The sequence below is a fragment of the Cucurbita moschata genome, unplaced genomic scaffold, assembly GCF_002738365.1.
Source record: "Cucurbita moschata cultivar Rifu unplaced genomic scaffold, Cmos_1.0 Cmo_Scf00006, whole genome shotgun sequence".
Classification (NCBI taxonomy): Eukaryota; Viridiplantae; Streptophyta; class Magnoliopsida; order Cucurbitales; family Cucurbitaceae; genus Cucurbita; species Cucurbita moschata.
In genome coordinates this window covers 2,864,815-2,890,949 of record NW_019268522.1, presented here as the reverse complement: position 1 = coordinate 2,890,949, position 26,135 = coordinate 2,864,815, and the positions used below count along the sequence as shown (strand labels likewise).

General features: G+C 37.7%; 3 protein-coding genes across 5 annotated transcripts in view; all 3 read right to left on the bottom strand.

The window, feature by feature from the left end:
* Nucleotides 1-1,014: 1,014 nt before the first annotated feature.
* On the bottom strand, nucleotides 1,015-5,879 carry LOC111443985 (TATA box-binding protein-associated factor RNA polymerase I subunit B). Its single transcript, XM_023081873.1, has 4 exons — nucleotides 5,166-5,879; nucleotides 3,739-4,575; nucleotides 3,488-3,621; nucleotides 1,015-1,640 (listed from the first exon to the last, which is right to left on the bottom strand). The coding sequence occupies exons 1-4, from the start codon at nucleotides 5,794-5,796 to the stop codon at nucleotides 1,026-1,028; spliced, it is 2,217 nt and encodes a 738-aa protein (XP_022937641.1). The 5' UTR covers nucleotides 5,797-5,879; the 3' UTR covers nucleotides 1,015-1,025.
* Nucleotides 5,880-7,119: 1,240 nt separating this feature from the next.
* LOC111443987 (flavin mononucleotide hydrolase 1, chloroplatic) lies at nucleotides 7,120-15,432 on the bottom strand. Its single transcript, XM_023081876.1, is given in 7 exon segments — nucleotides 7,120-7,389; nucleotides 9,096-9,183; nucleotides 10,329-10,464; nucleotides 10,467-10,591; nucleotides 11,953-12,004; nucleotides 13,496-13,571; nucleotides 14,964-15,432. Coding segments are annotated over 7 exon segments (903 nt in total). The 5' UTR covers nucleotides 15,245-15,432; the 3' UTR covers nucleotides 7,120-7,244.
* Nucleotides 15,433-17,501: 2,069 nt separating this feature from the next.
* Nucleotides 17,502-26,135, bottom strand: part of LOC111444185 (probable inactive serine/threonine-protein kinase scy1) — an 18,334-nt gene continuing 9,700 nt past the window's right edge. For 2 of the 3 annotated variants that reach the window (XM_023082178.1, XM_023082179.1), the window contains exons 10-22: nucleotides 25,264-25,403; nucleotides 25,081-25,191; nucleotides 24,836-24,952; nucleotides 24,089-24,178; nucleotides 22,371-22,424; nucleotides 21,851-21,925; nucleotides 21,204-21,279; nucleotides 20,954-21,053; nucleotides 20,169-20,235; nucleotides 19,621-19,691; nucleotides 18,923-19,032; nucleotides 18,105-18,365; nucleotides 17,502-18,039 (exon numbers count right to left, since the gene is read on the bottom strand). In XM_023082178.1, the coding sequence (XP_022937946.1) occupies nucleotides 17,753-18,039; nucleotides 18,105-18,365; nucleotides 18,923-19,032; nucleotides 19,621-19,691; nucleotides 20,169-20,235; nucleotides 20,954-21,053; nucleotides 21,204-21,279; nucleotides 21,851-21,925; nucleotides 22,371-22,424; nucleotides 24,089-24,178; nucleotides 24,836-24,952; nucleotides 25,081-25,191; nucleotides 25,264-25,403 (1,559 nt within the window). In that variant the 3' untranslated portion in view covers nucleotides 17,502-17,752. The remainder of the gene's footprint in view (nucleotides 18,040-18,104; nucleotides 18,366-18,922; nucleotides 19,033-19,620; nucleotides 19,692-20,168; nucleotides 20,236-20,953; nucleotides 21,054-21,203; nucleotides 21,280-21,850; nucleotides 21,926-22,370; nucleotides 22,425-24,088; nucleotides 24,179-24,835; nucleotides 24,953-25,080; nucleotides 25,192-25,263; nucleotides 25,404-26,135) is intronic. The other variant, XM_023082180.1, reaches the window with a different exon arrangement.

Sequence of the window (26,135 nt, the reverse complement as noted above, 5' to 3'; positions counted from 1 at the left end):
CTTAGACGAGGCAATCGAACATCGCTGGTGCAGAATCCAAGCGTGTTCAACCACACACGCCGCCTGCGCGCGCATGTTCAATCGTCTGCGACACAAACTTGCCTCTACACTAGGCCAAGTCATTCGGTTTGACCTTGCCTCTACTCGAGGTCAAGGTCTCTCAATGCAACATCGCATCTCATCTTGTCATCTCGATTCTCATCGACATAGTCTATATGTCTTGACGCCATCCCGAGTCTCGAGATGTCGTCGGTCATCACAACTCATTCGGTTATGCCATTGAGAACGGGACCAACACAACCGTAATTTTTTTTTACTTAAGTTGGTTGGATTATTTGAGTCATTTATTCAAATTTTTATTTTTAATAAAAGCAAAATGTCAATTTATTTAATTTTAAATATTAAATTAAAATTTGGATTTCAATATATATTTTATAATTTTATCTTTTAAATACTTAAAAAGTATTAAATAATAAAATAAAATAAATACTTAAATGTCAGTTTTATCTAATTATTAAATTAGATAAAAATGAAATAAATATACGAATATATAATTGTATCATGTCCAATCCAGAAAGTTTCAATAAACTCAACCCAAGGTTGAAATTGTAAATATGCATGGCTACAAGTTTTTTTCTTCCCGATTTTAGTCTTAGTATCATCTCTAGTGAGTATAGTAAGTGACCTAAACGAGAAAGAAACTTTTATGCACTGACAAATGAAACTCTTTTAAAAAAACGAAAAAAATCTTCAATGATAACCGTTCATTATTATCTAGAAGAGTTATCCACTCGACACAAGACCCTACTTCCCCACTCGACAGAATACCCTTATAAATTCCGTTGGTAACCGCTTCTAGATTCAACATGCTCCGACCCTACAATGGCTTTGTTGTAGATTCTGATCGTGTCTTATTTCTACACGATCTTGAACCTGACAATTGATAATCTTATTCCATACGATCCTAAGAACCAACATTGTTATATAATCTATCGTTTAACTCGTTCGAATATATCTCTGATCACTTAAATATTCAAATCTGAGAGATCGATAGAGTCGAGCGTGGCATGATCAGGCATAACATCACTGCAAAACTCACAAGAAACACTAGAGGGTGTTAGATGAAGGGAGTGATTGATTCTAGATTCTAACCAAGACAATCTTTTCTCAAGACTCAGCACACCAATGTGCATGATCCTAGTACTAACTTGTGCAGCTCTAGCACAAGCTCGAAGCAATAAGTAGTAATCGGCATGAGCAGCGTAAGTTAGCGCACCTTCGTCGATCTTCCTCGAGTAGTGAAGGTAACCGAATCTCTTTGGGTAAACCCTTGGAGGAATGTAGCAGAATCTATTTTCTTCCATATCGAGTTTCAGTCGTCTGATCGCTTCGTCTTTGGAAGTTAGTGTTGAAGCTTTGTCTTCAGAGGATAGTTCATCATCTACATTTTCGGAACTTTTTGATGAATGACTTTGCTGCGAATTATTCGACTCAGTTCGGTTATCGGATGATTCGCCACTAACACGGTCTTCGCTCCTGCGTTTCTTGTCTTTGTTGGATGATCGATCATTCGGAGCTTCCCTCAATCTCTTTTGATTGGAAGCTGCATTTTGATCCATATCTTCTGTTTGTTCTTGATCCTGTAACAATTTCTTTTCAGTGGTTAGGATTTATGCTTTCCAAATAAACACTGATACATAAATTTGGTTAACAGACATGAAATCCCATGTGGCATAGCAACAAAAGCAAGTGATGTTGCAAAGAACTATAAGTTCTAACTCGACTTTTTCCGATACTTATGCACGCATTCATGAATTTCAGGAGACAATTTCTCGACCCCTATAATGTTTAGTCGTCGGAAGACTCATAGGATAAATATCTTAGGTCGCTATAAAGTTTGAACTCATGATCTACTTGGATAACCTATTGTAGCTCAAGTCTAGCAACACTTCTACATCTTACTTCTCAAACTCAAGTTTAAACATCAAAATGAAGGTGCTAATGCAAAGTTAGATTAGAGCATAAGTCACAATTTTCTCATAAGAACTCTACATTGAGCAGCAACCTTTGACTCATTCCAAAGAAGAACATCGTGAAGAAAAATGACCAAGTTATAATGTGAGATCCCACGTCGGTTAGAGAGGAGAACGAAACATTCTTTATAAGGGTGTGGAAACCTCTCCCTAGCAGAGCGTTTTAGAAACCTTGAGGGGAAGCTCGAAAGGAGATCCCAAATAGGACAATATCTGCTAGCGGTGGGCTTGGGCTGTTACAAATGATATCAGAGCCAGACACCTGACGATGTGCCAGCAAGGATGCTGTGCCCGGAAGGGAGGTGGTGGATTGGGGGGTCCCACATCGATTGGAGAATGGAACGAGTGCCAGCGAGGACACAAAGGGGGTGAATTGTGAGATCCTACATTGATTGGAGAGGAGAATGAAACATTCTTTATAAGGGTGTGAAAACCTTTCCATGACAGACACATTTTAAAAACCTTGAGGGAAAATCCGAAAGAGAAAGTCCAAAGAGGACAATTTCTACTCGCGGGTGGGCTTTAAGCCATTAAGAGCATATTTCAGAATTGAATTTCTTACCTCCATCATAAAGAAACATCAATTCATTTTTAACTACCGTTTAAATGCTAATTAGAACTAGAACTTTTAAAACATTAAGAGCATATTTCAGGTGAGGGTTTGGGTTTGAGTGGCATGAATTCATGTATCCCCCAGAAAGAATCTATTATTCCTCTCACCCCAAGAACAAGCTTCCTAAACTTGCACCGCAAACTCAACTCAGGTTAATCAAATCTACGCTTTCTACATCCTCCCACTCAAATCTCTAGGCTTACCACAAACCAATGCCCCAACGCCCATAAGAACCACAATTCTTGAAGGAGTTTCTTTAGGGACGAAATGATATACTTGGCTAATCCTACCCAAAGTGTCACGATAGCAACTAAGAGTAATAAAAGGGAGTTCTTCTCTAGAGAAAGATTACATGTGCCATTCAGGCTTTTCAAGTCTTTATGGGGTTGAAAAAGGGGGTTGGTTCACTTGCAAATACCAAAGTCTCAACACCACATGACTCCTAAAAGTTTGCTAAGAGTATTTAACCCTAAGATGAGTAATAGGACGAACATTAGTTTTCGGAATCACTCCTAGGCTATAAGAATTTAGCTAAGAAGCCTCTATCAGTAACCGGTTGGTTCACGGTAAGAGCGATAAAAAAAAAGAAAAAAAAAAGGCCTCATCCAGTGATTCGAGATAGCCTCATTAGTATAAAACATCCCGGCTAGTCTCCTCTTTCCCTTCTTTGTTCGTTTTCTCACTATATACCCTAAAGATCAAAATCCCATCCTAGTGAAAAAGGAAAGAAAAAGCAAAAGAAATTCATTATATATTTCACAAAAATCACAATCATCAGCGAAATTGAATTTGATTCTCAAGAGAAAAGAAAAATGCCAGACTTCAGCATGATAGCCACTACCTTTTCATTCTGATAATACTTCCAAAATTGTTCAATCAACCGTTCTTCCTCGTGATCCTCAAACAAAGACTCTAAACCAGCAAAGACGACATCCTTACAGTGCTGAAGATAGGTCGGTAAGCTTTTAGAGTATTCTGCCAACAAAATTTTGGTGTTAGCAAATAACAATTTAGTAATAAATACAGTGAGCAGGTAGGAAAAAAGCTTCTGGTTGGCCTAACTTCAAAAATACAATAAAACTTAAATCATACCATAAGTCTCAGCAATATCGTGATACCGAGCTTCAATCTTGTGAAGGAACTCTGAAGCAGTCAGTTCAGGCATGTCAAGATGCGAGTATTTAGCCGAGACAGACAGATTATCCACATTATGTGAAGTAAATCCAGGTCCATTTTCACTATTAGCCTGCACGTTACTGAAATCATTAGCAGGACTTGAATGTCTCTTCTGGTTAGGTGGGAAAGATGAAGCACAATTACCGGACAAACTCTTCTCCCATTCTCCAAAACCATGGAGATTATAGAGAATTCTCATGGCTATAATTAGAATCGACATTACACAAACACGTGAGGGAAGCCTCAGCTCATTGGTTGATAACCACAAATCAGGAGGCATTGACCACTCATAAATGCGGCAAGCATGAGGCAAAATCTTATCAACAGGAAGGGCCAGCTTGTTGAGATAACGACGCGCTATTGAATGAAAGTTGACTGGAGGTAGGTTGAGCCCTATGGTATGAGCTACCGATGCTGCCAATGATTCCAACTTCTGCAGCGAGGGAATTCGAGAGGGCCTATACATATGCTTTAAACTTATAGGACAAGCCCTTGACGTTTTCCCAATGCGATCTCCAATGTCAACAAAAGCAGCAAAATATGGAAGTTTCCCCTCAAGTGACCACTTCATTATGTCCGTTGGCAAAATCGCTTCTCGAGCAACATGGCAAGCCAAAAAGGAAACAGCTAGTGTACAAGATAATGGTATCTTTTTTCTTAAAGATTGAACCCACACAACTACTACCCGCTGACCATACAAATTGTGGGGTTCATCTTTATGCCTACTTGAAACAGGTCTAATGTTTTCAGGATCTGTTGAATGAAGGAACATTCAGTTTGCAACTAAAATCGAAAAAGAAAGATGACAAAAAGTACAAATAAACTAAGAGACCCAATTAAAACAATCAAACATACTGAAATATATGAAGAAAACTCAACCAACACTACGTAAAGGAACAAATAAGGCAATTATTCAAGCAAAATTGTAAGATCTTAAACAAAATCATGCCCCATTACAAAGAAACTGAGGAGGGGAGGGAAGTTGGACAAATGGCCGAGACTACTGGAAGGATTCCTCTTTGGATAATAGGTATTCCTGTGATCGGTTTAGTCGGTATTTTCTTTTATGGTTCATATTCTAGATTAGGTTCATCTCTGTAATAATCGGATGAACTTATGGCTATATGCACTTAGAACTATGATATTTGAATATGCAAACAAGATCAAAGGCCAAAAAAGACAATGTAATAACAATAATGAGTTAAGTTTTCAAGGCATTTATCAGAATCCACGAACATATGCCAATTGGAAATCTAAAGCTAATGGTTTCAGTTCTATCAACATGATTCATAGGCACTTAAATTTGAATAAGAACTATTCATGGAAGTAATGAGTGATCAAACCTAGGCATTGGCTCTCAGAATCCTGAACGGCCTCAAAGGCCCAATCCTCGTCAAAAACCTGTGTAGAAGTCACAAACCTCAACCAAATGCTCGCCGCCAATCCACAGATTACAGGGCTTGCATTGAATTCCTTCACCAAAACTTCGCACTGAAGCTCCATCATCAACTGCAATCCCATTACATATCTCATCCTCACTTCATCAGCATACTCCTCAAAACTCGGAGCTCCGGATAAAGCACCACCCGATCCGAAATCCTCAGGACCAATCGGCCCAACACCATCATTGGACATCACAATGGTATCATCCCTTTGAATATCGTTGTCTCCCTCTAATTGAAGGCTCTCCCAGAACTCAGATTGACTAGTACCGAAAAGGCTCTGTGGTTGAGACTGAGATAGAGGCTCTACCTTCAACACCGCCGGATTACGACGGCGCGTGTGGGATTGCGAGTAGATTGGGCCACCGGCATCACCAGGGTCTCTTAAAATCAAATCCTCGTCGGCGACACCGGTGTCGATGATGTCGTCGGCCTGGGAACCACACTGGAGACAGTAGAAGAAGCCATCGCCACCGTCTGTAAGCCCAACGCTGCCGCAGTTGTAGCAAGACAAGTTGCGGGGGTCTGCCATTGGAGATCTTGAAGGTATAATAATGGAAGCAAGTAATCAGAGAAGATTAGCAACCAAATCAAAGACAAAAAAGGAAGAACTCAAGGAACTCAAAGCGTGGGCTTTGTGCAAGAAATTGAAATTCTCAAGCATATATATTTTCAAGTGGAGCGTATTTTCCAATTACTTTTTCTTTTTATAAAATAATAATTTTAATAAAAATAACATTTTAGTTTAATTTCATTATATTTTAAAATTAGCACTTACAATTATATTTTGCTAAAAATATTTAGTCGAAAATTTGATTAAAAAAAAAATATTTACATCTTGCTTTTCTTAAATAAAAATAATTTCAAACCAGGGAAAAAAATAATTTTAAGATATATTAAAAATACATAAACTAAATTTAAATATTTAAAAATTATAAAGACTAAATAAAATAAAATATTAAAGATTAAGACAAAGATTTAAAAATAAAATATAATTTTCGCCTCTAAATTTAATATATTTACCTTTAAATAATTAGTTTATATTTTTTTTAAAACCCATATTAATTATAAATTAAGGTAAAAATTAACTTTAAAACAAAAATACAATTTTTTTTAAATAATTTAAAAATACTCTTTAATTTCATTTCAAAGTTAAAAAATATCTTTATTTCCCCAATAAATATCCTTATTAGTATATAGAAATTATACCAATAAACATTTTTTAATAAAGATTCTTTCCATAATTAATACATTTATTGCCTTTATCAAATTTTCTAAATTGCATTTAGATAAATTTTCTTTGAATTTTTTTTTTTTTTTTTTTTTTTTTTTGCTCATTGTACATACTACAACGATCGTGCATGTGAGATCCCATATTGGTTGGATAGGGGAACGAGTGAGATCCCATATCGGTTGGATAGGGGAACGAAATATTCTTTAGAACGGTGTGTAAATCTCTTCCTAGCAGACACATTTTAAAACTATAAAGGCGACAAAAAATGGTATCTGAGCCAAATATCAGACAGTGTGCTAGCAAGGACGCTGGCCCGAGAGTGGATTGTGAGATCTCGTACACAATCCAACACAATTATCTTGGATTTTCAGACATTTTATTCTTAAACATCCACAAAATCTTAAATCAAACGATCCGTAGACAAAATCTTAAAAAAAAACATAGTAATATTCTTAAGAGACAGTGTTGATCTTGCTTCCATATTCATGTCCTTTCTTCCGATCATAAAGAAAACATAATGAAGAACAGATGAGTATTGATTTGCTCATAATTGTATGGATTACAGATGAATGTTTTGAACATTATGAACAGTAAACAGAATCCCACAAAAGAATCCACAGCTAGAACAATCTCAACACAGCATGCCATTATGAAAATCAATTGAATCATAGTAAAGATGAGTTCATTTTTCATTTCCAAATCAAGAAAAAGAAACAGAACAAACCTCAGCAACGTGTTCGGTATGTTCATGTTGACGCTGCCGAGTTCAGGTGATGAATATCGGGTGAAATATCGAGTCCCAGACGACAGAGGTCCTGTAGTAGTAGATCTGCACTTCTGAAATGTAAGCCTACAATGCCGACTTCTTTCGCTGCTTCTACGTTTTTCTTTCTGCAAGTAAACTTGTAATGAGAAAGGGGTCTCATTCGATAACCATTTGGTTTAGAACATTAAATTCTCACTTCTATTTGTGCACAATAGAATGAAAAGCAGTTTGTATCGTTTTTTAAATCTCCATTCGATAACAAACGAAAGGTGCTAGATCACCGTTCAACCCAAAAATTTAAGTTGACGGGTTAGGATAGATTTTCTCCCTCACTCGTGGACTAGAAAATTTATAAAAGGTCAAACAAGTGGAAATCAAGATAAATGAGATTACAGGAGTTCGAACATCGGATCTTCAGCTCTAATATCATGCTAGATCACCACTCGACCCAAAAGCTACCGCTAGTTTAACCTTTTATCAATAGTTTAACCCAAGGAACCAGTTGAACTAGACGTCCAAATTTCAGCTAAGCTACCCAAGGACCAAACCCTAGTTTTTCCCACTTGTCATGTTTAGATATAAAATATATCGGCCTAAATTTTTTCGTTTCTTTCATGAACTACTCTGCTGTAACAGTTCAAGTCCACTGCTAGCAGATATTGTCCTCTTTGGGCTTTTTCCTTCCGAGTTTCCCCTTAAGATTTTCAAACGCGTCTACTAGGGAGGGGCTTCCACACTCTTATAAGGAATGTTTCGTTCTCCTCTCCAACCAATGTGGGATCTTACAATCCATTTATCCTCGGGAACCCAACGTCCTTGTTGACACACCGCCTGGTGTCTGGCTCTGGATAACCATTTGTAACAACCCAAGCCCAACGCTAGCAAATATTGTCTTCTTTGGGCTTTCCCTCAAGGTTTAAGATGCGCTACTAAGGGGAGTTTCCACACCTTTATAAGAAATGTTTTGTTCTCCTCTCTAACCAATGTGGGATCTTACAATCCACCCCTCTTTGGTGGCCCAACATCCTCACTGACACACTGCCCGATGTCTGGCTCTGATACCATTTGTAACCGCCCAAGCCCACCTTTAGCAGATATTGTCCTTTTTGAACTTTCCCTTCTGGGCTTTCCCTCAAGGTTTTAAAACATGTCTACTAGGGAGAGGTTTCCACACCCTTATAAGAAATGTTTTGTTCTCCTCTCCAACCAATGTGGGATCTCACAATCCACCTCTCCTCGGGAACCCAACGTCCTTGTTGACACACCACCTGGTGTCTGGCTCTGGATAACCATTTGTAACAGCCCAAGCCTACTACTAGTAAATATTGTCTTCTTTGGGCTTTCCCTCAAGGTTTTCAAATGTGTCTACTAGGGAGAGGTTTCCACACTCTTATAAGAAATGTTTCGTTCTCCTCTCCAACTAATGTGGGATCTCACAATCCACCCCTCCTTGGGGGTCCAACGTCCTCACTTACACACTGCCCGATGTCTGGCTCTGATACCATTTGTAATAGCCCAAGCCCACCTCTAGCAGACATTGTCCTTTTTGAACTTTCCCTTCTAAGCTTTCCCTCAAGGTTTTAAAACGCGTCTACTAGGGAGAGCTTTCCACACCCTTATAAGAAATGTTTCGTTTTCCACTCCAGCCAACGTGAGATCTCACACCTACTACGTCAACATTCAACGACAGAACAGGAAAGTGGCCTTATGCATATGGGATAGATTTCTCATATATTACTTGATATCAATATAATAAGAACAAATTGTTAAAATGTATAGAGGCTTCCGATCATAATTCCATTTCAATTTCTTTACATTAAATAAGTCAAACCTGTCATCAATGAAAATACAGCTAGCTGGCTCAACTTCAAGATGTCTGAGGGCTTCCAAGTAGAAATCAGGATCCGGCTTCCTCTTTCCTATAACATATGAAAAACAGGATTCAATATAATTTATAAGGCAATGGCATATCAACTTCGCTACTTTCCTGATATCTGAAAAACGACAGGATGGAAGAAAAGAACACAGAAGAAAGAGACGCTAAACATTTTTCAGTTTATTTTTACTTAGTTGTTAAGAAGCAATCAAATCTTTGTGATACCCCAGTCGTGAACGCTTATGTTAGAAAGAGTAAGTGTGTAACGCCCCAAGTCCACCACTAGCAGATATTGTCCTCTTTGGGCTTTCCCTTTCGGGCTTCTCCTCAAGGCTTTAAAACGCGTTTGCTAGGGAAAGGTGTCCACACCCTTATAAAGGGTGTTTCGTTCCCTCCCCAACCAATGTGGGGTTCTCACTATCCACCCCCCTTCGGGGCCCAGCGTCCTCGCTGGCACGAGTTCTTTTCTCCAATAAATGTGAGACCCCCACCAAATCCACCCCCCTTCAGGGTCCAGCGTCCTTACTAGCACAACGCCTCGTGTCTACCCCCTTTGGGGAACAGCCTCCTCGCTGGCACATCGTCCGGTGTTTGGCTCTGATACCATTTGTAACGGTCCAAGTCCACCACTAGCAGATATTGTCCTCTTTGAGCTTCCCCTCAAGGTTTTAAAACGCGTCTACTAGGGAAAGGTTTCCACACCCTTATAAAGGGTGTTTCGTTCTCCTCCCCAACCAATGTGGGATTCTCACAAAGTGGGTACGTTGGTTTGTGCTTTTATAGTCTGTTGAGGGATTGAGAGTTGTAAGAAGGTAGCAAAGGTCGTCAGGGTGGCACGGTTCAACCACAACAGCCTCCATCCATTGGGTTGAAGATGAAGAAACCAAGTGCAGGTCTAGGTGAGGCATTTTAACAAACAGATGAAGACAATATCTGTTAGCGGTGGGCTTCGACCGTTGTAGTTAGCATTTGTAACTTCTTAAATATGAAAACTTGTGTTTCTTTGCAATAAACAAAAGAAAGAAAAGAGAAAAGGATGGTTTAACGGTGATGATAAATATAGTGGAATGGTAATGAAGCAATCCCCCATAGCTTATATCACAGTTGTGAGACAATGAACAGAAGGCAAGGCAAGGCAAGGGAGGAGAACTTAAAGAAAAGGAAAGCCTTTAAGAACTTGAGCGTTACCGTTTTTACAAGAGCAGAACGTCCACGATAGATATCTCGAGATTTTCAACTTCTCCTCGATCATTTCGTACCTGCCAAATGAAATCACAGAAGTTAATGACACGTTTAATCGCAAGAAATGGCATGCGAAGATTCTTTTCTCACGAACCAAATAGGATAGTTTGTGAAGGCATGCATTTCATAGTTTTTCTCTTTTAGTGCATTTAGCAATTCTTCAATGCCTTCTAGGTAGGAGTAACCACTTATCATACAGTTTTTGAGGCCTGGAAAGATAGATAAAATGATGTTAATTGAAGCTAAAAGAGGAAGAACACACGGTAGATAAAATGATGTTAATTGAAGCTAAAAGCGGAAGAACACACGGTACACCGGCTAATATTTACATTATAAATAATGATAAAGAAGAGAATGTAATAACCCAAAGAGGTGGACATGAGGCGGTGTGCCAGCAAGAACGCTGGGCCTCAAAGGAGGGTGGATTGTGAGATCCCACATCGGTTGGAGAGAAGAACGAAACACCCTTAATAAAGGGTGTGGAAACCTCTCCCTAGTAGACACGTTGTAAAAAAGAAAAACCCGAAAGGAGGGTGGATTGTGAGATCCCACGTCGGTTGGAGAGAAGAACAAATCACCCTTAATAAAGGGTGTGGAAACCTCTCCCTAGTAGACACGTTGTAAAAAGGAAAAACTCGAAAGGAAAAGCCAAAAGAAGGACAATATCTGCTAGCAGTAGCCTATAAGTTCAACCTTAAAAAAGATTTGATAAAGCCTCAGAAACGAAGTATTGAATTGGACAATCCGTGTTCAAAGAATCTAAAAGTTGTGGTAAATCAGTTTAAGAAGCATTACCAATCATTCTAATCAACATTGTCATTTTTATGCAAGAGTATAGTGATATCATGCATGGATATACACACATGTTTTCATTTACATAGAAAAAGTCCGATATAACGGCCCAAGCCCACCGCTAACAGATATTGTCCTCTTTGAGCTTTTCCTTTTGGGCTTCCCCTCAAGGTTTTTAAAACGTGTCTGTTAGGGAGAGGTTTTCACACCCTATAAGGAATGTTTCGTTTCCTCTCCAACTGATGTGGAATTTCACAATTCACCCTCGCTAGCACACTGCCCAGTGTCTGGCTTTGATACCGTTTGTAACGGCCCAAGCCCACCGCTAGCAAATATTGTCCTCTTTGGACTTTCTCTTTCGGGTTTCCCCGCATGGTTTTTAAAACGCATTTGTTAGGGAGAGGTTTCCACACCTTCATAAGAAATGCTTCGTTCCCTCCAACCGATATGGGATTTCACAATCTACCCCCCCTTGGGGGTTCAACGTCTTCGCTGGCACACCGTTTGATGTCTGGCTCTGATACTATTTCTAACGGCCCAAGCCCACCGCTAGTAGATATTGTCTTCTTTGGGCTTTCCCTTTCGGGCTTCCCCTCAAGGTTTTTAAAACGCGTCTATTAGGGAGAGGTTTCCACACCCTTGTAAGGAATGTTTCGTTCCCCTCTCCCACCGAGGTGTGATTCACACTTTCTAAAGTAATTTCTATTCTTTGAGAATGACATAAAATTGGAAACAAAAAGGAATTAAAAAAGAAAAACAGGAAGAGAACCCATCAAACCTTCAAAATCAACAGCTCGCCCATCTTTAAAGAATTTTTTTTCCAGCTCTGCCTTGAAGAAAACAACAATTTTTAGAAGTATAAGTCAGACATTAAGAACAAGCAAATAAAGTGTTCAAATATATCGTATCCCCTTCATTATTTTAACCAATCAGTTGAGTTGAGTGAACTATAAAGAACTTCAATGATCACGAGAGGTCAAATTTGTTTTAGAAGGGACAGAAGCAAATACAGGAAAAACTCGAAGAAGAAATAAAGGGAAGAGAAAGCAATGGTGGCATTCAAGCCCATCAGGAATGTAACGATCCAGATCCACCGCTAGCAGATATTTTCCTCTTTGAGCTTTCCCTTCCGGGCTTCCCCTCAAGGCTTTAAAACGCGTCTACTAGGAGAAGGTTTCCACACCATTATAGATGGTGGTTTGTTCTCCTCCCGACCAATGTGAGACATCACAAGGAATTAGAATGCCGCTCCTCAGAGGGCGAGAGCTTATGAAAATATGGCAAATTCACAATGGTAGTCTCTCCCTCCAGGATGTAGGTCTTAGGAACCTAGCTGAAATGAGTCCAACGGTCCAAACCCACCATTAACAAATATTGTTCTCTTTGGGCTTTCCCTTTCAGACTTCCCCTCAAGGTTTTAAAAACGCATATGCTAGGGAGAGGTTTCCATACCCTTATAAAGAGTGTTTCGTTCTCCTCTCCAACCGATGTGGGATCTCACAATCCACCCCTCTTCAGGGCCTAGCGTACTCGCTGGCACTCGTTCTCTTCTCTAATCAATATGGGACCCCCCCAATCCACCCCCTTTCGAGACCCAACGTCTTTGCTGGCACACCTTCTTGTGTCCACCCCCCTTCGAGGCTTAGCATCATCACTGACATATCGCCCCGTGTCTAGTTCTGATACCATTTGTAATGGCCCAAACCCATCGCTAACAGATATTGTCCTTTTTGGGCTTTCGCTCAAGGTTTTTAAAGCACGTCTGCTAGGAAGAGGTTTCCACACCCTTATAAAGAGTGTTTCGTTCTCCTCTCCAACCAATGTAGGATCTCACAATCCACCCCTCTTCAGGGCCCAGCGTCCTCGCTGGTACTCGTTCTCTTCTCCAATCGATGTGGGACCCCCCCAATCCACCCCTTTCAAGACCCAGCGTCCTTGCTGGCACACCTTTTCGTGTCCACCCCCTTCGAGGCTTAGCCTCATCGCTGACACATCGCCCGGTGTCTAGTTCTGATACCATTTGTAATGGCCCAAATCCATCGCTAACAGATATTGTCTTCTTTGGGCTTTCCTTTTCGGGTATCCCCTCAAAGTTTCTAAAACGCGTCTGCTAGGGAGAGGTTTCCACACCCTTATAAAAGGGTACTTCATTCTCCTCCCCGACCAATGTGGGATCTCACATAATATCTCTTTCCTTTATTATTATTGTTTTTTTATTTCCAACTTCTCTTTGTATTCTCATTATTGCTATATAAACCACCTTAAAGGTTCCTTATATCACTCCTAAATGGAAACATAGGCTAATAAGAAGGTAGACATACCTCATCAATCAAACCCTTCTCAAATTCTAGCCACACGGTTGGGTGTTTGAGTTCAAGTAGTTCCTCCATGGGCATTCTGAGCAGTGAATTCAGATCCAATTAGTTAAGGCATCATAATAAGTACTAAATTTCGCAAAAACAAAGAGCCTGCATACTAGTGAAAACTACGACTTACTTTATTTCACGGTTCGTTTTCTTAAGAACAAGACCTTTAGATCTAAACTATCTAAGAACTCCAAAAAACGGTAAGGAATCAATCCAAGGGAATGTTTAGGAACGGATTACCTTGATGATTAAGATCAAGAGTAAAAAAAAACTCATAGTAGTTTGATCAAGACTACTTGAAAAATCTAAACACTAGTTCATGTTTTATAACAATGCAACTTTCATTATAATATCCAAAATCTTCGTACTAAATCAACAACACGAATGTCTATTTATGGCGTTGAAAAAGAACCTTAAAAGGCCAACAATAATGTGAAAGTTCAAACAAATGAAACATGAAAGAGAAGTTAACAGGAAAAAAAAAAGTTGTTCCCCTTTTGCACAAAACAGGTAGAAGCTATAATTATGATTCCAGTTGAGAAACGGGAAGTTCAAACCTATATATTATGATTCCCTTTGTCAAGTCAACAATTGCAGGCGGATTATCGAATCATCGACCATTAGTGTATCGAACCATCAAATCGGCAATTGCCGCTTATCTATTGAGCTATGCTCCAATTGGCTAGCCGCTTATCCATTGAGCTATGCTCCAATTGACTAGCTCCTACATCCATTGAACTATGCTTGAATTGACTAGCCCCTATATCCATTGAGCTATGTTCGAATTGGCTAGCCGCTTATCATCGAACAATGCTCGAATTAGCTATGATCAAATTAACTAGCTGCTTATCCATTGAGCTATGATCGAAATGGCTAGCTGCTATATCCATTAAGCTATGCTCGAATTGGCTAGCTGCTTATCTATTGAGCTATGCTCGAATTGGCTAGCTGCTTATCTATTGAGCTATGCTCGAATTGGCTAGCTGCTTATCTATTGAGCTATGCTCGAATTGGCTAGCTGCTTATCTATTGAGCTATGTTCGAATTGGCTAGCCCCTATATCCATTGAGCTACGCTCGAATTGGCTAGCCCCTATATCCATTGAGCTACGCTCGAATTGGCTAGCCCCTATATCCATTGAGCTACGCTCGAATTGACTAGCCCCTATATCCATTGAGCTACGCTCGAATTGACTAGCCATTATAACATTACAAGTTCTATGATTAATACAAGCCAAGTGTACAATATGAACACAAAAGGAGAATTCCATCAGTCATTTAAGCAAACATGTTAAATGCACTGTGGCCATGGGATTAACAAACCATAAATCTTCTCCCCTGTTTTCATTCATCCAGATGCCAGATCTTCCCATAAACTATACAACACAATTCACACTAAAAATCAAAACAAAAAGTCAAATCACCTGAAAAAGGCGGGAACATCTTCATAGAATGGATCACGAACAATGGTACCCATGATATCAAACAGCAGAACAGGAAGCTTCCTAGTGCTCTTATCGCCACCATCAGAGCTCCAACCAGCCGCCATCGAAAGAGAAGACGAGACGCCTTTGCCATCGCCAATGCCAGCATCGTTGCCTCTGCGACGAAGGGTATGGTTGAAATTGGACGCCATTTTTGATGGATTCAAGGTGGGTCTGACTGGGGAGAAGGAAGCAACAGGTGGGTTCCAGAGAGAAGCCATTAAAATTGATATAAGCTCCAAAAATGGCCGCAGCCACTAACCATTGCTCTCGCACACAGTCGATGTAATTTATAGAAATGGCGTTTTGCATTGAAGAGTTGCTTTCAGCGATTCTTATCCTTAATTCTATATTTGGCGAAGAATCGTTTTAGTTGAGATGTGTCGACCCATGCCACTCGATTTGAAGTCATGAGGCAACAATGAATTGAAATAGGCACCCCCGACTACGATTGAACCTAGTCGGATAGATTTTGACCGACGTTAGACTATAGAGCCTGTTGCTCATTTATAACTCAGTCAATAGGCTATCGAGCATGCTGCTTATTTATAACTTAGTCGACTGGAGTTATTGTAACAGCTCAAACCCACTTCTAGCAATTATGGTCTGCTTTTGACCATTACGATGTTAGGTTATGGAGCCTACGGCTTATTTACGCCATCAGCATCACGATTTTAAAACGCATCTGCTAGATAGTGGTTTCCTCACTCTTATAAGGAATGTTTTGTTCCCCTCTAAAACCGACGTGGGATTTCACAATCCATCTCCTTGGGGCCAGTGTCCTCGCTGGCACACCACCCCATCTCCTTGGGGGCTAGTGTCCTCACTGGCGCACCACCCCTATTTCCTTGGGGGCTCAGTGTTCTCGCTGACACAACAATCCATCTCCTTGAGGGTCCAGTATCCTCGTTGGCACACCACCCCCATTTCCTTGGGGGCCAGTGTCCTTGTTGGTACACCACCCCTATCTCCTTGGGGGGCTAGTGTCCTTGCTGGCACATCACCTGATGACTGACTCTAATACCAATTGTAACGGTCCAAGCCCACCGCTAGTAAATATTGTCCTCTTTAGGCTTTTCCTTTCGAGCTTCCCAAACGCGTCTGTTAGGGAGAGGTTTCACATCTTTATAAAAGAATAGAATGTTTCATTCCCTTCTCCAACCGAGGTGGGATCTCATGGTTATTGTTCATCTTTTGTTTTAAAGTTCGTAGCCCGCTATGGCTAGCTCCCCTGTTGTTCATGTTATCCTTAAACATCTTATTCGAAAGAATAAGTCAAAATAAATAGAGTTCCTATTACAGATTTACACCGATTCTAAATTAAAGTAAAAGACATGAAGTCTATTAAAACTAAACGGAAATTAATTTAACCCGAACACATTCAACGAAGAATCAAAAGCAAAGGAATTTAGAATCTTCAAACAATTAAAAATAAAAAATCAAAGATGCTCTAAAGATCACAAGACTTCAAGATTACGATAATCGTTCAAGAAAGATCAACGACTGATCATCAGCTAAAGACCAATCTAAGCAGACAATAAATAGAAAAATAAGCAACACTCAATAAATTTCTGTCCTCTTTGATTTTATTTTATTTATTTATTTATTATAATAAATGTTTTCCCTGCCCATATTTATTATTCCATGAATAAAAAAATAGGCAAAAATTGCTTTAAAAATGAATAAATAAAAGAAATAATTTTAAATAAATGTATAAAGAAAGAGCGTCGTGATTCACGAAGCAAGACACATGACACATCACTTATGTTTAAAATATTAGACACGTGTCAAATCATTTAACAATAGTGATAATATTGCAAAAATTAAAATTTGTGATTTTTTTTTTTAAATTTATTTTTGTGTTAAATCAGATTTTTTTTAAAAGTTTAAAAGCACTCTAAATCAAGCAATAATTTAACTTTTGAAAATAAATTATATAAATTTAATGTTTAAATAGTTTGAATCGATCGTTAAGATTACTCAAAGATATTGTTAATAATAGGAGATTCCTTAAATCAAATTCTCGTTCATAAAAGAATCGAAAACAAATAAATAAATAAACGTGATAAATATTAAGGAGGTCAACAAGCATTTTTGAGATCTTGAGGATCGAGGGGCTTGAACCCTCACTATAAATTTTATTCATCCCGTGAGTTGTAGATTCGCAACTTATCCCCATTTAATTCATAAGATTTGGTTTTAAAGATGCATATCTTCTTTTAGGTTTCCAACGCAAAAATGATTGATATATATTATAGAAGAGAGACTCGATCTAATTGTTCGTATTAATTTTTTTTTTCAAACAGAAGAACCCTTAATATTAAGACTCTCCGACTACTATTTTGGTCCTCATACTAATACACTTCCGGATTGGTATCGTTTCGACCTTCGGCTAAGTATTCATGCCTCGAGCTTACACATAAATCAAAAGTTGAACTATAGTTGAGACAAATCTAATTTCATTGCTTATTTGATCTATTTTGAGTATATATTTGTATGAAATGAAAGATTTATTACAACAATCTAATAAAAAGAATAATAAAATTTATTACATCTTGAAAATGTCAAAATTATATTCCTTGGACAAGGAAAAAGAAAGCTGCACTATAAAGAATGCTATTGCATATCAAACTATGATGAAACAGCTCATGGAGGGGATTGACCAATTTGCAGGCAATTTGAATCTTGAAATCTTTTTTTTTTCCTTTTTTGATTTGTACTATATGTAATCACATACCTGTCGACGATGTTCGGTTTATCCGTTGTGCGCCTAGTTTTGGAGCAGCGGGTTTGTTTCCTCTTCCCCTACCAGCTGACAATGGCTTAGCTCGAGTCGTTGGTGCGGGAGCGGCGATGGCAGCCCAAGGATCATCGTCGTCAATAGTTGTGCTTGCTTTTACTTTCAATGATTTTGAACCAGTTCTTGGAGCAGGGGCAGCTATGGAACCCCACAGATCGTCGTCTTCTTTAGCTGGCCTGGGTGTACTTCTTGAACCTGAACTTGAACCTGAATGAACCGAAATAAGTTTTTATTATGAAGTCGAGCCATGATCTAGAAAGCAAGAATGAAAATGGCATTACTTGGTCGTTTCGTTTGTAACACAATTTGAGATACAGGTCGTTTTTGAGCAGCCTGAATGTTGGCAAGAGCTGGAGACGGTTTAGACTCCTCGAGCGGTTCCAACTCGTCCCACCCATCTTTCTCATTTTCATCTTCATCATGAATTCCATTTTCAACTTCTCCCCAACCATCAGTCGATGTAGGGGATTCAGTTGCGTGTTGTTCAGTTAAATCGAAACTTGAGCTTACCCTTATAGGTGAGGTAGTTGGAGCGTTTTCAACTGGAAGCAAATAAAATCAACAAAAAAATTTAATACAATTAATAACTGTCCAAGCCCACTGCTAGCAGATATTGTCCTCTTTAGGCTTTCCACTTCGGGCTTCCCCTCAAGCCTTTAAAACGCGTCTTTCAGAGTTACACGGCGAAACCGGTACTCATCCTTGTTATGTTTTCCACCGTTAGCAGACATTGTCCTCTTTGGGCTTTCCCTTTCGGGCTTTGCCTCAAGGTCGTCTGTAGGGAGAGGTTTTCTAGCCCTTATAAAGGATGTTTCGTTCTCCTCCCAACGTGAGAAATTACAACAAATACACTCATAAGTCTCCTATTTTATGGGGGAGTGAAAGCACCCTTCTATGTTATCATTATAAAAAATACAAAAAAAACACCATTCTAAATGACTTCAAAATAGATGTACGCCCTTTCTCATAGAGTTCAAAGAAATTACAAATATGAGAGGCATATCCATCACTAGCGACCATGAAAAAACACTAGCATGGCTGAGGAATATTAAAGACGTTTGCATAAATTCAAAGAAAAGTTTCAAGATATATAATGTACCTAATGTGGAATCAGAGCTTGTAGCAGCCAAAGGTGCATTAGAGCTTACAGGAGCGCTAGAACCATGCTCAGAGGGTTTTCCTTTGAGAGTTAAGGAGCTCATCGCCCATCTGCATACATATACGAGATCAGGGTGGATAATAGATTGGTGGGGTCAGATTTTGAGCAGAGATGACACATTTCACGGTGTATCTATGGCCAATAATTTGAAATTGCAAAAACCTGTGACAATGATAACATCAATCTACTTCAATAGTGTTACTAATTACCACTGGTGTTACTAATTACCACTTCAGTGGTGTAAGGACCCAAGTCCACTGCTAGCAGATATTGTCCTCTTTGGACATTCCTTTTCGGGCTTTCCCTTAAGATTTTTAAAAAGCGTTTGCTAGGGAGAGGTTTCCACACCCTTATAAAGGGTGTTTCGATCTCCTCCCCAACTGATGTGGAATCTCATAGGTGGTGTATTATCCTAATCACAATAAGACAGTCAAGATCAGTAAAAGGTGTTTTCTATGCATAACCAAAGGTTTTCATTAAATAACATATTAGATACAAGAAACTTTGAACAGAAAATCCAACAATAGCATAAAAACAAACCATAAAAGTGACTTGACCGTATGCTTTACACACCACATCAGAAATCCAGAGACAAATGATTATAATTATTTTCAATTGTAATATTCAAACGAACTAACCCGAGCAAACTAGCATTTCCTGGTAGAGACGGGATGTTCAAACCTAATGCAGCTGTATCTCCCGACATTTCCTAGAATAAACCATAGGAGGCATGTCAACAAAACACATTCCATTATTAGAGAGTTGACCAGTATTTGACTAACACGGAGTCCTATTTTTTTTTTCCTTTTCCAGGAATAGGCAATCTATGTGTCACTGTATTCTTCTTAAATAGAAACTTTTATTCTTGCATCTAATAATTACAAAGACAGCAAATGTACAGGAATTTGTGAGTGTGTGTGTGTGTGAGAGAGAGAGAGAGGGAGAGAGAGTATATTTTGGGTTATAAGAAAACAAAAAACACTAGCCCTCTCACTAGCAGCAGCTCAACTGGTTTTCCAAACATAATTGAGCAAATATATGAAGGCAACTGGTATCGGAATATCTAAGAAGTTATCAGTATCATACTATATATGCCCAGGAATGTAAAATCTTAAGTAACAAGAAACTTTAAAAGACTAACAAAGCAAAGATTTGAGGTCTTGAGCTACATGTGTATTTAACACACCTCATTGTTTTGCTTTAATATCTGTAAGAACTGATCAACTGCTTGAAAGGATTTCAATCGAACATCACTATCAACCAGAGAAGTATGAAAAGAAACATATTAATGGATACAGAAATGATTTGTATAATTATAAGTCAATAACAAAATGAGACGATTTATTCCAGATACAAAGGAAAAAGAGTAAATTAACAAAAACCCCAATTTTGAGAAACAAGTAGAAATGGTCCATATGTACTAGTCCAATAATAAAATTTATTAGAAGAGCCATCTGTCTCTCATGTTCTCCACTACATAAGGTGTCTGCTGTGCCGTGCTATATAATGTATAAAAAGACAGAAAGGGGAAAATATTTTCCAAAGAAATATAAAATCATCACTGAACTAGTTGATAAAACTTTTTTGTAACTCCTTTTTTTATAGTTGTGTTTGGACCTTTTATAGTTCTTTATATTCTTTGATCGCTCAAAATGAAAGCTCAACTTTCGATATAAAAAATGAAAGAAAAAGAAAATAATTTATGTAACATAAGATCATTGTTTGTAAATATCGCGATGCAAGCTCCTAATTCACATCAAGCAACAGGTATATGAGCTAACCAAGTTTGTGGCTTCTTAATGCAAAACACCGAATTATTCTAGAGTGTTGATAAAATCAACACAAGGCATGTTAAAAAGCAGGATATTTCAAGTGCATGGCGAGATGTGCATTATTATTATTATTATTTTTTTTTTGGTGGGGGTGGGAGGATAAGAAAATGTATTGAAAATGTTGAACATCATAACACACCTGTCAGGATCTACGGTAAGCACAATAACATTAGGAAGAATCCTGGTTGCAATCTCTGTACTGTCATAATATCCACTTGTAGCACATAATGCCATGATGCCTGTCATGATAACGTCATTTATTGGGCAGTCAACACTAAATCTCTGAGACATTAAAGTACAATATGTAAGGAAGTCCTTTAACCGAGACACTTGGATGGACCTAATATGGCAAACAGAAAAGAGAAGAAAACGGGCTACAAATTTTATACCTGCACCACGGGCTGGAGAAAATGTATCACGCAGTGCACGGACAGTGAAAGCATTAATTAAAACTCTCTTCCTTGTCTGCATTTAGATTTTAACTCAATCAGATTTTATTTCAATAGAAAAAAAAAAAAAAAAAATCGTTCACCACTGGATTACAACATCTGTAAAATGATGATACGACTATGAAGAGTGGATCAGTTGTACATTTAAAAAACAACTGGCAGCATTAAATAAAGCCCAAACCAGAATATCCCAAACTTTATGACCATGAATCCCAGTTTCTTATGATTAGAAAAAGCGAATGAAATGAATCTCTTAAGTCTTCCTAGATACCCAAAGCAAAGATGCTATTCCAGTAAAAGACTAATATACGTTTAAATGTTAAAAAAAAATAAGATACAACATGAGCATTGTTGAAATATAGAAAAATCAAAATCATATCAAGATGATCATCAAATAACAAAGAACAAGAGGAAAAGTGATCCGAAATAAAGGACAAAGAGAGCATGCATTTTAAATACCAAGAAACACTAGTACTATTACCAAACATAGCTGTAAGAAAGGAAAATATCACTAAAAATTAAGTACATCAAGATTGTTGACTGATGGTTTTGAGTGAATCAGCAAGCAGCTTTACAGAGATACCCACCCCTTCATTCAAGTAACTTGCAATGTTCCCAAGTAATATGGTCGTATTTGTTCGGATTGCTGCTTCTTCATCAACCTGTAGGACTCAGAAATGTTGTCAGTAAATAATTTATTATTTTTGTAAGAAACAATTTCATTGATGTATGAAATTTATAAAACAAAAGGAAAGGAAGACCCAAAACCTATATTTACTCAGAAACGTTCTCAGTTAATAATACAAAAGAATAACAATACTGGAGTGGTAGGAAAGTCAAACCTCCAACTCGGTTTATGTGTGCTGAGAGAAATATGTTACAAACAGAATAGTATTCTGTCCCGTGAGGACAAGGATAAAGATAGAAAAGCTGTATAGGATATTCAGTTAGTTAGTGGTGTTTTGCCAAGAGATTTATTTATATTTTCTATTTTAATGTAAAGGGTTCTTTGGGACTGATCGTCAAGGAAAATAGATAGTTGCACATACACCAACCAGAATAGCGGAAGAAAAAAACAATTCTAGCAACAAATGGCTAAAGCAGTACCTGTAACTTTGAAAGGTACTTCAATAATGACCCGGAAATAGTCCGTTGAGAAAGCTGCCATACCAATTCAGATAATCTCAAAACTCCATAAATAACAAGAAATAAGACAATTATTGATTGAAACCATCATGAAAACATTAAAAAAGAAAGATAAGCTAAAATATTAACGCACATCCAACGATTCAAGATGATGGAAAAACAATAAGTGTCCTCAAGAAATACCCTGACCTCAAATTTTCTGGATTCGGCAGCAAACATTCTTCCCTACTTTTAGTAATTCAACTAGAATTCAGATTAGAACACAGGTGCCTTTCTTTAAAAAAACTTAGGAGCCATTTGGTATCTAATTATTAAGTTTTATGTTTCTGAAGAAAGCAGTACGTTTTCACTGTTTTGGCATTGGGCGGAGCAACTGACCTCCGTTAACTAATAACGTTCAACACACCTGACAATACCTCATGGGCGTTCCAAGTGCATGCTATGGTAAACTCAGACCACTATGTATAGGTGTAATTACATTATAGATGGATGAAATGTGTGGGTGGACATGTTAGTTATTTTGGAGTTAGAAGGTTGTAACCTAGCCATTAAAGGAACAATGGTTAGTAGGCCGTAACATTAGTTAGTTAAAAGCAAGCCATTCGAGGGTAAAATAGTTGGTTTCCGTATGCTAGGTAGGTAATATAGATACTAGTTTCTACTAGTAAATGGTTCACAACTTGATTAAATAAAAATCCTCTCATCTGATCTAAACCGTAAGGGGAGAAGACATGTCAGTAGGGAAATTTCCCATGAATTCCAGTATCAAATCTGATGTGAAGGTCGCAGTTGAAAAGCAGGTCGATATGCACCACCACATGGGCAAATGAGGACAACAGAAAATGAAAAATGACAAGCACAAAGCCATAGATTTTTTTTTTTTTAAATCTTCAAACAAAAATCCATTATGTCCATTCTTGATAGTGTCTTCTAAGTTGTTCAACAAAACGACCACATAAATCCATTATGTCCATTCTTGATAGTGTCTTCTAAGTCAATGAGAGATATGAAACAAGAGATCAGCCAAGAGTGAGTCAAATTTTAGGGTAAGGGTGAAGGAACAGTCTCTCAATGATTCAATGATGTGAAGTCCTTAATTTCCTTAGATGCAATAATCCTTACAATTGATTGAGAAGAACAAAGAAGAAGTGGGGTGTCATTGGTCTATGCTACGTGAAGATGGTCGAGCTCCACCGAGTCACATGGTTAGGTAACATGAGGTGGGGGAATTGGTGTTAGGTGAGGGAGACTTACGAAAAGAAAAGGCATGGTTGTTTGGCAGCAAACTTTTATGGGCTATACTAGAAACTGAGAGGGTGGAAGTTTGGTCCCTTCTAAGGTTTAAAACCTCTCTTTAGGCCTCAGCGTACAAAGATTTTAGTAATTACCTTTTATTTCTTACTTTGCTCAATTGAAGCCTCTTTTAATGTTAGTTTCACTCGTTTTCCTGTTTGTTCTTGTATTCTTTCATTGTTTCTTCATACAAGTGTGATTCCTAAAAAGAAGGAGAAGCCTTGTCCCTAGTATAAAGACATCAGGTCCATGTGGCCATAGGTTGTTTCTTTTGTTTGATTGCTCATTTCTAAAGTCTCAAGTTCCTTACCGAAAGAAAAAAGAAATTATTATCATTTTAAAATATTATTGGGAAACATTAAGAACAGTAAAAATGACATGCATACCTTGGGAGCCAAAACAAGCATGGATTTAAGAGTTAATTCACGAAGAAAAGCAGATGTGTCGTTGAACCCATTGGCAACATGAGGATAGACCTAAGTAGAACAAGGTGAGATTGTAAAATTTTCAGATGAAATATGCCATGCCATTAACATAACCAGCCAAACTCAGAAATATAAAATACAATATTTCCCTCCCTGCATCACATAAGCATCTAATCAACCCCCATTGAAGAAGCATTCATAGTGTGAGAGCAGGTGCCCACCATCGTGTGTTATTCTATACATGTATGCATAGAGATACAAAGTAACGTGAAAATACGAAAGATATAAAAGAAGCAGATTTAATTTCCTCCATGTCCGAAGGACTTAAAAAAGACTGATCTCTAATTGACTAAAATAAAAAGTAAAAAGTTCTTACGAAACTCTTAGTAAGAACTAACAATAGGTCGATAGGAAATTTCAACAACAATCGCATCCAAAATGTATAGGAAAACTATTCACCTTATAGTAAAAAACTCTTCTGCCTTCTGCTCATGCCTAGCAAATTTTCAGAAAAAGAGAAAGAGAGAAAGGATTGCATCCCTATACAGAATCTTAGTTTTGTTTTTGAAATCAAGCTCAAATGTAAATTAATATATTTTCAATTGGTAGTGGAAAAATCATCTAATACTCATCCAACATCATTTTCTCCTCAACAACATAAACTAGTTTCCTTATCTGTAGATGCAATAATTATCACTGATGTCATACCTGTTCATCAACCATTTGGGAAGACAATGATTCTCCAAATTGATCAATATGTTGTAAGAGTCCAGTTCTGATAGCTCGGTCATTGGAAGCAAATAATTTCACAATCGTAGGTAGAACCTGAACACCATAGAGGCCAAACCCGAGTGAACAAAAAGTAAGAGACCAGAATCAAACCCATGACAGATAAAAGTAAGAGATCAACAAACAAAAACTTAAACGAAATAATAATTCAACATTGGTTTAACCTTAGCATTGAATTCTTCAGTTGAAAGCCAAGAACCCATTTTTAACAGTGCTGTCAAGGCAGGGGCAGTAGCTGAACCAAATTCAAGGGCAGAAGCTAATAACGGAAGCAACTGTAAAATAACAAAAGAATGAGATACTTACGATGCACATCAAGAAAACAAATACTGTAGTTTGGAAGTCACCTTTTTCAGTACTATTTGACGAGGAAGTTGTTCAGCTAGAATTGGGAGCTTGCGAAAGAAGGTATCCTTCTCAACGCTATCCTTTAGGCTAAGAATTTCCATGAAGTGTATAGTGTCGACCAACTTATTTTGAAAATATTCTATCATTCATAGATAGCAAATTAATCAATAAACGCAAGAGCAGAAAGTTAAAATGAAAGAAAAAAAATAGAAGATAGACTAATAAGAAATGTAAAAAGAAAAATGACTGAAAAGAAAATAACTTCCAAATGATGAGACACGAGTGCAATAAAATATACATGATGTATAATAGAAAACCTAAATACAAAAAATAAACTGAAAAGTACAAGGGAAAGTGTGGGAGAGGCATGCATGTTGATCTACTGATCAATCCTTCGTTATTTTGATTACCTGAACAACTTCGTAGTTGGAACTGGATGGCCATTTTAATAATTCATTTTGGCAGTTTTATAAGGGAAGGATGTTATTACTATATGTTCTTCTCGTAACTTAATAAAAATGAAGGAGAAATTCTTGTTTCTCTTGAAGTTTGAGAACAAGATATTTGGAAAGAAGATAATAATTGTATTAGATGTTGGAATGAGAAATATAAAATGAAATTTTTATTTTTATTTACTTATTATAAAAATCTAGTCTTTTTTAGAAATTAATTGATTGTATAAAATTAAATTAATTTTAACAACATTTTGCTTAATAAGTTGCTTCAAAATAAATTTAAAAACACCTGATTGAATATTAATAAATAAATTAAGTACTTGAGTTTTTTTAATACCAATTATGATTTAGGATGCTAATGTCCAATGTTAACATGGATTTTTTCAACCCCGCACCCCCCCCCCCTTTTTTTTTTT

What these genes read in the sequence shown, in the direction of transcription:
- LOC111443985 (XM_023081873.1), bottom strand. Translation starts at nt 5,796, where the DNA reads ATGGCAGACCCCCGCAACTTGTCTTGCTACAACTGCGGCAGCGTTGGG. An exon ending in TTCTGAGAGCCAATGCCTAG is followed by an intron (nt 4,576 to 5,165) that starts GTTTGATCACTC and finishes TTCATTCAACAG; the next exon opens with ATCCTGAAAACATTAGACCT. An exon ending in AGTATTATCAGAATGAAAAG is followed by an intron (nt 1,641 to 3,487) that starts GTAGTGGCTATC and finishes AAATTGTTACAG; the next exon opens with GATCAAGAACAAACAGAAGA.